General features: G+C 34.4%; 1 protein-coding gene across 1 annotated transcript; it reads left to right on the top strand.

Moving 5' to 3' along the window:
• On the top strand, window positions 288–4,655 carry LOC109332239 (phosphoglycerate mutase-like protein 4). The gene is made up of 7 exons (XM_019567150.1): window positions 288–385; window positions 1,083–1,161; window positions 1,878–1,928; window positions 2,041–2,151; window positions 2,507–2,638; window positions 3,562–3,637; window positions 4,271–4,655. The coding sequence occupies exons 1-7, from the start codon at window positions 351–353 to the stop codon at window positions 4,489–4,491; spliced, it is 705 nt and encodes a 234-aa protein (XP_019422695.1). The 5' UTR covers window positions 288–350; the 3' UTR covers window positions 4,492–4,655.

The raw sequence follows: 10,652 nt of genomic DNA, 5'->3' as shown, positions 1-10,652 counted from the left end.
CATGGTAAGAGGGATACTTATTTAATATTCATCCAATTGTTCTGATATGACATACATTTTCAAAAATAAGCTATAAATAAACCATCTGTAAGTTAACCCCATTAATAATTATAGTATAATGGAAGTTGAATGTATATACCCAACAATATATCTATCAATATAAAGATTTATACAATTAATATTTAATTCACCATTCATTTATATTTTTATGTTTTTATATTTAAAAGATAATATTGATGTTTATATTATTGAAAAGTTGTTTAAAATCCTGTAGTGTTCCTTCTACGCTTCATTGCTGTAAGGAAACTAAAGAACGCACCACTCTGACTCTAACTACTCATTTATTCATAATGGCTCAATCTTCCCTCAATGGTTCTCTTTCCAGGTTCCTACACTTTCTCAACTATTCATTTATTATGTTTAGTATTGAGAAACTGAGAGTGAAAAGTAATAAAATCATAAAAGAGTAGAAAATGAAGGATAAAGAAGACACAAAACATTTAATAGATAGTCCTTAATGGGTTTATTGTATAAAAAACAGTTGTTTCAATGGTAAAACCCTTTTCAGTGGCTTATTTGAGATATCTACATCCTCTCTAAAGGAATTAGTTTCTAAAGATAAGATGGTCAGAGACTTAGTTTCTATTGATGGCCAGAGACTTAGTTTCACGCAAAAAAACTAAATAAATCCTAACTTACTTGTTGCTGAAAATCCCATATCAACAAGGATCCTAACAAAGTCACACAGTACCTGATTTACTTGGATATACTAGTCTAACACTCTTCTGTTAAGTATCAAAATTCTACATTGGTTGAGAATATAAGGCATGAAATCTTTAAGTTCCCTTCAATGTGGACTGGGTTGAGGCAGAAATGTTAGGTTCCTTATGTTTACTATGCATATGAAAAACTGAACATGGGAAATAAAATAATTTTATTTGTATGAACTCTTTTCCAGTTTTCTTTAAGTTCTTGTGAGCATAATTGCAAGTTTTCATTTGCCTTTCCGTACCCTATACATTTCCATAATGGGATTTGTTTAGTCACTGTCAAACTAATTGGTATAATGATGGTGATTATAGCTATCCCCATCCAGAATATGCCGAAATTGTTGTGGTGCGTCATGGTGAAACAGCATGGAATGCTGAGAGAAGAGTTCAGGTACTTTCTCTATTTTCAGCTTCAGCTACCAATCTGATATCCAATGTTAGATCATTAGCTTATGGTTTTTACTTTTCAATTCCGCAATTACAACTGTGACTATAATATTGTAGCTTTTTTATGTTTTCACCGAGGCAACCACATTTTTAGCTGTATTTTCCACAATAGCCATAACATTTATAATCTCAATGTAACTACTGTGGGAAATATTTCAAAAATGAGTTTTGAAGGAGCATAAATCCCATATTGCATGCCTAGGAGAAAGCCTTATTAAGAATTTATAATCTATCATGCTATTTGAGCTTATAAAGAGTTTGAGAGAGTGATGGATTTGTGTGCACACGAGTATGGGACAAAGGATAAATCCTAATGTATAGAGGGTCTAAGACTTTTTGTTCCTTTTGAGATTAGTTTTGTATCCTTGGTTTCATGATGGAATTCTAGAAATGGGAAGAGAACAAGGAATGGAATAGAAAGGAATGTTCATTCCCGTGTTCTGTTTGGTATGGTGTGGATAGGAATGGAATGATGTCTCCATTACGTTTCTATGTTTTGAATGATGGATTTGACTTACAAGCAAAGTTATGTACTACTAAATTAATATACAAAATTTAAGAGGTCGAACTTAGCGCAACAGTAAGATTGTTGCTTAGTGATCATGAGATAACGAGTTCAAATCCTTGGAAACAGTAATTGAAGTTTGTAAATATAAACAGGGACAACTGGATATTGAATTAAATGAAGCTGGGAGACAACAAGCAGTTGCAGTAAGTTATGTTTATTGCATTATCTCATTTCTATAAACAAACCAGCCGGAATGTTACTTTATATCTTTGTTATTCCTTCATGACAATAATTCCTGAAAATTTTACAATGGAGGTGGCTGATAGACTATCCAGGGAACCTAAGATCTCTGTTATATATTCTTCTGACTTGCAACGAGCCTCCGAAACAGCACAGATCATTGCTTCCAGATGTGGATGGCCAGAGGTTTGAACATATAGTCATACTTCTTCATGTTGCATTGGGCCCATATCTTTTACAAAATTATTAGCATATCTCTTTGAGCACTTTCCCTACTTTCTCCGCCTTCATAGAAAGGGCGACTCAGTGCATGAGCCTCCCACCAAGTGAGGTCTAAGGAGGGTAGATGTATGCAACATTACTCTCGCACTTTACCTTTCGCGTCTAGAACTTTACCTTATTTATGTGCCTTCATGATTGATTTAAAGTTGAGTTAATATTATGTTTGTAAATTTTCTTTTAAATTCGACTCTGAACTATTGCAATTGTTCTTGCTTTTATTATGTTTCCTAATAGCATTTACTTTTGATTGAAAATCCAGGTTATCAAGGATTATGACCTACGTGAAAGACATCTAGGGGATCTTCAAGGGTTTATTTATCCTGAACTAGCAAAGACTCATCCTGTGGCCTACAAGGCTTTGGAATCTGAGAATGAAGATCAAGAAATCCCAGTAAGTACTATGGAAGCCAATTTCAAAGTATAATAATAGGAAGTTTAGTGTCTGTCATGTCCATACAAGCAATGACAGAACAAGAAATTTCAAGTTGTGGGAGCAACACACACATGAACGTGTAGCATTGACAGTTTATATGCATAATATATATATATATGTAAAAAATTATGGAAAATTATAATCTTTGTGATACATGTGCCTATATATAGCTACTTGTGAAATATGATGTTGAGTTTATTCAAGTGTGAAGTCCCACATTGGGGAAGAATGTAAGGTTTATAAGTAGAAAAGACTCATGAAACTAATACCTTAAAATTTTGTTTCAAGACGTGGTATCTTGTGGCTCTCCACTCTTCTCATACCCTATTAACAATGGATTCCCCAGTAGTTGGAGACTCAGTGGTCACAGTCTGGTCCAATAGATGAAATAAGAGATGCTTGATTTGAGAGCTCAAAACTATGGTTGTTTTAAGATCACCTAGATGATCGTTCATTTAGAGATCCACACATTTGAATGATTAAGCATAAGACAACTTTAGTAAATCTTGCTGAGTTTGCTCTAAATTTCACATAAAATCTGCTTATTTATCGATTTTCTAATTGTCTTATTTGTTATACATGCCAACTAATTCTTTGTCAAGCAGTCTTGCTCATATCTTGGAATTGCCTTTCATCTCTAGCAAGTTTTCCAAGTTATATTGTGTGTCATGTCATGTCCTCAATTACGTGTAAAAAGAGGTAATTCGGATTACAATAGGTTTAATGCTTGTTGCATAAAGTGGAAACAAGTGTATATAGCATTATGTGCCCGGTAGTGGAGAAAGCCATTTTCCGTATACTCTATGAATATATAATTATGATGATGAATGCCTTAATTTTTGCATATTATGTAGGATTAACGCATATGGCACTATGTGCAGGGTGGTGGAGAAAGTCTAGTTCAACTTTTCGATCGCTGCACATCTGCATTGCTGAGAATTGGCAGAAAACATAAAGGTAGGCGATAGACCTTTAATTATTAAACAAGTGGATATGGAAGTGGAGTGAGTAAAGAAAGTGAGAACATTTTTTTTGGTACTACCAAGGGTATCTTTCACCTTATGAGTAAGCAACTAATTCCTTTCGGGGTGCATGTTGCCCATCCCAACAATATTTACAGCAAGTGGGAGTGGTGAAAGTGAAGATGTCAGCGGTTACAACTAGTGGACAGTAATTAGAGTGAGTATGGGTGAAGAGAGTAAATGAGAAAATGAATAGGTAGGAGAGGGAGTGATGGAGGACTCATTTTGGAGCTTGTAAAGTTTGGCCATTGGGCAGAGAAAGCTCTTTTACCGTTACTTTGGCCTCTATGTTTTCGGTCGACCTTTGCTCCTTGATTTTTCCTATTGCTTTCTATTCATTAAATAAAACTTTTAACATTATGCCACTAGAATCATATTAAAACATAATTTGTGATAGATCGTTATGTCATCGTTTGATCTATTTAGCTTACCACACCTAGTAAAATTCAGGCTTGGTTGTTGTTATACGCCTCTAGTGATAGTCCTTCATAATTATATGTCTTTTAGGAAATGTAGTTCTTCTTTGTTATGAGAGACTTATGCTGATTCCATCTGTACTAACTTGCAGGGGAGCGAGTAGTTGTTGTCACTCATGGAGCATTCATCAGATCACTTTACAAGTGGGCCTTACCAAAAGCAGGACATGCTGGAGATATACACAACACATCGATCAATGTTTTTCACTTCTCTGGTGAGGACATTTGGACCTTAAAAGTGTGGGGTGATGTTAGTCATATCCACCAAGCTGGATCTCTGCTTAGTTTTGGGGGTGCCATAGCTTACAGTTAGACTGTAATATGTGCTTGACTTTATGTTTGAGAGAAATTCATGCATAAACTTAGTTCACTGGAGTTGAATGTGGTAGATTGTGGTAGCTGATTATTAGTTAACTACAATACTTATCAATTGATTAATAATGTCTGTGCAGCCATCTTTGGTGTACCAGATTTATGAAGGTACTTATCTTATGTTTGATTGTTTCCCATCCAAAGATAATGACGGTCTCAGAGGAAAGGGGCATGAAGGTGTGATACTAAATATGATATTTCATTCCAAATTATTTAAGTTTTGCATCTCCCTATGCAAATATATCTTCAAGTAAGGATATGCTTAAAGTATGTTACCTTGATGGAGGTGGTTCACCAATCTGAATGACATAATTGCTTTTGTTTTAATATGTTCAAGTGTCATATATGTGGAGAATTCTCTTGCATCCATATTGTTTTGGGTATTATAGCCAGGATAAACTGTGAAGCATTTCATTTGCTATTGGTAATTTTTAAACGTTTAACATGAAATCAACACTCATTGATAAGTCCTCCAAGGTAGTGTACTTCCTGAAAATTGGAATATAGGACCATTCTTCACCTTTTGGCTCTAATTGGTATTCGGGAAAAAACATTGTGTAAAAGAAACTAGCTCATGGTTTTGTGGATGGAAGATGGATGCAAGCTCTAAATGGTATATATTGAATAAGGGTTATAGGTATGGTTGATAGGGGAGCGCAATCATGTGATTTGTAACTGACTCACAGACTTAAGAAATCTGACTCACAAACCAACACTTTCTATGATTGGATAAAAAGAGGGTTTTCATTTTATCTGCAAAAAGGTAGTGGCAACTCCATTATTTGGAAGAGGATGGAAATGCCCATCTTCACCCACAAGTCCACTCCCAGAAATTGGGTCGCGCAACATGCACTTTCATGCATGGATGCTTTGATTTTCTTGTAAGCTATTTGTCAATTTTCAACTTCAAATATTTTAGTTGCTCTTGTTCTTCCTTTTCTGATCAGAAGTGTATCATCCTTTGAATTTTCAAATTCCTCATTACTTGGAGGAGCAATTGTTCCAATGTGCAGGGTTCTAATAGGGTTCTTTAGCCTTAAATTAGAAAGATCATCAACCCCCTTGCTGGACTTTCTTTTCTCAGCAACTTTCATAAGAGATCTAATCCATGAAAGAACTCTCTTGTCTATGGAAGACTTGGGAGTACCCATGTTTACTCGTTGAACTTGATGTAGAATGTTGCTTTTTATGCTAAGCATTCTCGTCAACAACATTCCTTAGCTCTGGCTCTCTACGTTTCCCTCATCAACTAGAAGTTTAATGTATTTAAGGTGTTTGGACCCAACTGTGAATAGGTTGCCTCCAAGGAAGGAATTCCATTGTTATCAGGATATGGGAAGAATAAAGAGTCACAAGTGAGAATTATGTCTTCAAGCAAAACTTTAAGGCAATAATTTTATGAGTCTTTTCCACTTATGACATGTTCATATATATATCTATTTTAATCTCGCAAAACAGATGATATAATGCAACTTTATCAAGTTTTTGTACATTGTTTACTTTCTGGGGTTTATGCATCACACATTCAAGCAGCAAAATATGCAAAAAATTGATTTTGGGAGTCATTTTAGTCAAATGACTCTGGCTTTGGTGTGCCATAGATGGCAATGTTCAAACTGCCTTCCCCAACTTCCTTTTCCCACTCGTCTGTACATCCTTTTCCTATTTGTGGGCAGTCAGGTCTGGCACAATCTCAATTCAGTTGATGGTGAGAGAGATTGATATATTAAAAACCTTACTCTTGATTTCTCTCAAGAGGATTTTGGTTGGGATTCGAGCATTTTCGGAAATTTGTACAATAGCTTTGGGGTGAAGTATTTCACTAATCTTGAAGAATGAAATCTAGTTAGAGTGCTTCAATTCTTCACTCACATCAATTCCATATTTTTTCTAGGGTATGTTTGAGATTGATTTTTGGAGGGTAATGAATAGAAAGGAAAAACTTGACAGCCATGAAATACACTTGTAATCAACTATGACAGCAGAATTTCATGTCTGCACCACAACTCGACTAAATGGGGTTGATTTTATTTTTTGTATTGAATTACCCTCTGGTCCTTTTTAATCGATAGTGGCAGCAGGCATTCATTACATATATAGGCATAAATACAATAATCTATCGTCCACAAAGCCCTGTCATATAGGTCTTACATAAACAACGCATTTTATAGGTATTATTAATAGCGCTTATTATTGTGCTATTATAGTGCATATGTATATAACAGCGCATTATCATAAAAGCGTTGTTGTATGATTCATAAATATTATCAAACAATACCTTAATACAACAGCGCAACACACATGCTGCACTGTTGTATTAAGCATGTACAACAGCGATGTCTATAAAAAATGTTGTTGTATTAATCCTTTACAACAGCACATGTCAGAGCTCCCTAAAATTCGCTGTTGATTTGTATAAATTATTACCTGCATATACATTTATTAGCAAAACAGATACAATAATACAAGTCAAAAGTTTGTTTTATTAACATCAATACAATACAAACTACAAACAATGAATATCATGTCAATTATGTTTTGACAGAGCACATAATTACAAATAAGAAATTAAGCAAATTACAAAGAAACAAAATTATACAAATTACAAACAATCAAAATTAAACTATAATTATACAAAGACTACTTGCATCTACTTTTTCCTTTTCTTTGATTGTTTTTGGCTAGTAAGATCATCCTTGTTTGGAGGAACATATTGATTCGCCCAAAGCCCTTTACCGTGATCATCTCTTGTATAAAATCATCATCAGTAGTTGGTCCGCTCTAACGCGACTGATATGTCCCAAAAAAAGGATCATCTTCATCAATATCTTCATGTTCTTAGTCATCAATATTATTGACGATTATTTTGTTAGTTAAAAGAACAATGAACCATTTCATATTAGCTGGGTCACTAAGATAGAATACTTGTTGAGCTTGCGATGCTAGAATAAATGACTCATCTTTTTATCCTGGCCTAATAAGATCCACTTGCATGAACCTTAACTCATAAACTCAGAAGCCATTATTGTTATCAACTCATATACAATAAAAAATCGGCATCTGAAACATTGCGTAATCCAATTCCCATATTTTTTCAATCACTCTAAAGTATGATATATTCACATATTTTGGGTTTCTATCTTTTGCACTTGACATGTATAAAGTTCGAGCAACAAGAGTCACACCACTAATTTGTATTTTACTTTTATCATCTTGTTTTTTCATATAAAATATGAACCCATTAATTAGGTAATTAGTGTAGGATAAGACATGAATACTTGGACCATTGGCTAAGTATTTCAATCTTTCAAAAATCAAATGTCCTTTTATATTCAACTTCTCATCAATGTGATTTTTTAGCCACTTTATGAAACACCGATTATGCTCTTTGGAAATCCAATTTTCATTCTTACTTGGTAAGACTTCCTTAGCATCTCCTTGTGTATTTCAACATATGGCTCAACCTTGTCGGCATTATGTAAAAAATATAAGTGTATTTTCTCCAATTCGGTTCTTGTTATAGTCAATATTTCATTCCCAGTAATACATTCACCAAATGTTTTTTTTTTGCATATTGAGGCTTTGGAATGCCCATGAAATCACAATTGGTAAGGTATCTGGTACAAAAATTAAGAGCTTCTTCAACAACATATATCGTTCGATAATACAATCCTCTGGTCTTGATCGGTTCTCATATACTCTTTTAATGTCTTCATATAACGCTTAAAGGGGTATATCCATCTCATGTACGATGGGCCACATAGTTGTGTCTCTCGAACAAGATGAATGCTTAGATGAACCATTATGTAAAAAAATAAAAGGTGGGAAATACATTTCAAGCTCACACAAAGTCAAAATAATTTGTCTTTGTATTGCAGGTAATAACTCATGGTCAATCACTTTGCTACAAATTGCTTTGAAGAAGAAGGATAACCTAGTTATGGTTCCTCAAACTTTTTTAGGTAGAATTAACCGTATTCCATTAGGCAAGCAATGCTCCAAAAGTACATGACAATCATGAGACTTGAGACCTTTTAACTTGATGTCTTTCATTGATACGATGTTTTGAATGTTGGAAGAGTACCTCCTCTGGAAATTTAACACCATGAAGAAATTTAAAAAATTCTATTTTCTCCTTCATCGACAAAGTATAAGCTGTTGGAGGTAGAAATGTACGTTTTCCCTTCATTATCAGCCCCAATTCCTTTCTTATTCCCATACTAACCAAGTTCAATCTTGTATTCAAGTCATCTTTGGTCTTACTAGGGACATTGAGTAAGGTACCAAGGAGACTTTCAAACACATTTTTTTCAATATGCATAACATCGAGGAAATGTCTTACATATAATGAACTCGAATATGACAATTCAAAGAAGATTGACCTTTTCTTCCATCCCTTTGTGACAATTTCTTTTGCAAAAGGATTACCAAAGTTATTTTTCAAATCCTTTAGCTTTTGAAATAATTGACCACCCGTCAACGACAAAGGAGCACAATTTTCTTCTTTGTTTCCATCAAATGCTTTTCTCCATCGTCGATAATGATGATCTGAATGAAAAAATCTACGATGTTCAAGGAAGACATTCTTCTTATAATGTCCCAACCTCATTGAATGAGTATTGTCTTTGCATACAGGACATGCAAAACGTCATTTTGTACTATATCCAAAAAGATTACCAAAGGCAGGGAAATCACTGATTGTGCCAAATAACAAAGGCCTCAAGTTGAATCTTTCTTCCTTATATGCATCATACACATTTATGTCTATCTCCCACATTTCCTCCAAGTCTTCAATTAATGGAGCCAAATATGTCTATGTCATTTCCTGGTTGTTTAGGTCCATAAATTAACATAGATAACATCACATATTTGCGCTTCATGCACAAAGAAGGATGTAGGTTGTATATCACCAACATCACTGACCATGTAATGTGAGAGCAACTTTGAACACTATGTGGGTTAATTCCATCAGTTGATAATGCAAGGCATAGATTTCTTGATTTTTGACCAAAACTAGGATAATCATGATCAATTTTTGTCCATTGAGGAGAATATGCAGGATGCTGAAGCTTGCCATATTTAATCCTTTCTTCATCATGCCATGTCAACTTCTTTGCATTTTTGGCATTGCTAAACATACGCTTGAATCTTGCTTTGATGGAAAAATAACATTCAACCTTTTTGGGAATTGAGTTTTCCTTCTTATATCGTGATGCATTATATTTAGGATAAAACTTTAATGAAGCATACTCATTAAAAAATAAGATGCAATCATTTTCACAAGCATATATCCTAGTGTAGTCCATGCCAATGGAGCATAACATTTGCTTTGCATCATAAGTTCGAGAAGGGAGCACATTATCTTTCGGCAATATCTCCTTTAAAAGTGCAAGCAAGTCGGTGAAACTCTTATCAGTCCATCCATTAGCAGATTTCAACTTATACAACCTTGACACCTCTGCCAATCTTGTGAATTTAGTACAACCATCATATAATGGTTTCTCAGCATCACTTATCAACCATTGAAACATCTCAGGACAATCATGAAGATCCTCTTCGACAACGTTTGTCATTTCCTCGAAACGATCGTCTTCATATGCATTTGTGTAGTTGTCCTTCATATGCATCTCATTATCACAATCCAAAACGCCTCTCTTCTCACCATGTCTTGTCCAACATGTGTAACTTTGATCAATGTCGTGATACTAAATGAAGTTTTAACTCATTTGGAGTAATTCGGTTTGAGAAACAACAACTTAAGCAAGAACATACAATTCTATTAGGGTTTTCAGCATTCTCAATTGCAAACCTAACAAATGATTTCACTCCTTCCTCATACTCTTTTGTCAATTGATTGGCACACATCCATTTTCGATCCATCTTTTATTAACAAAAAAAATATAATGAGAATAAATCCCTAAAGCTAAAGCTTAGAGTTAAGCTCACCAAGCAGAGCAAAATACATTATTTTGTAATTAAAGTGAAAGAAGTCGGGAACCCCAACTCAATACAGGCTAAGTATTTTCGTTTTGAATGAGTGAATGATATTCGAAATTTCGTGATGAATGATGATGAGGTTGAATGATTTTCGAGGTCGACTTT

Source organism: Lupinus angustifolius, chromosome LG18 (genome assembly GCF_001865875.1).
Source record: "Lupinus angustifolius cultivar Tanjil chromosome LG18, LupAngTanjil_v1.0, whole genome shotgun sequence".
NCBI lineage: Eukaryota > Viridiplantae > Streptophyta > Magnoliopsida > Fabales > Fabaceae > Lupinus > Lupinus angustifolius.
This window is presented reverse-complemented; position numbering and strand designations above follow the sequence as displayed.

What these genes read in the sequence shown, in the direction of transcription:
- LOC109332239 (XM_019567150.1), top strand. Translation starts at nt 351, where the DNA reads ATGGCTCAATCTTCCCTCAATGGTTCTCTTTCCAG. An exon ending in ATGCTGAGAGAAGAGTTCAG is followed by an intron (nt 1,162 to 1,877) that starts GTACTTTCTCTA and finishes AAATATAAACAG; the next exon opens with GGACAACTGGATATTGAATT. An exon ending in CCAGATGTGGATGGCCAGAG is followed by an intron (nt 2,152 to 2,506) that starts GTTTGAACATAT and finishes TTGAAAATCCAG; the next exon opens with GTTATCAAGGATTATGACCT.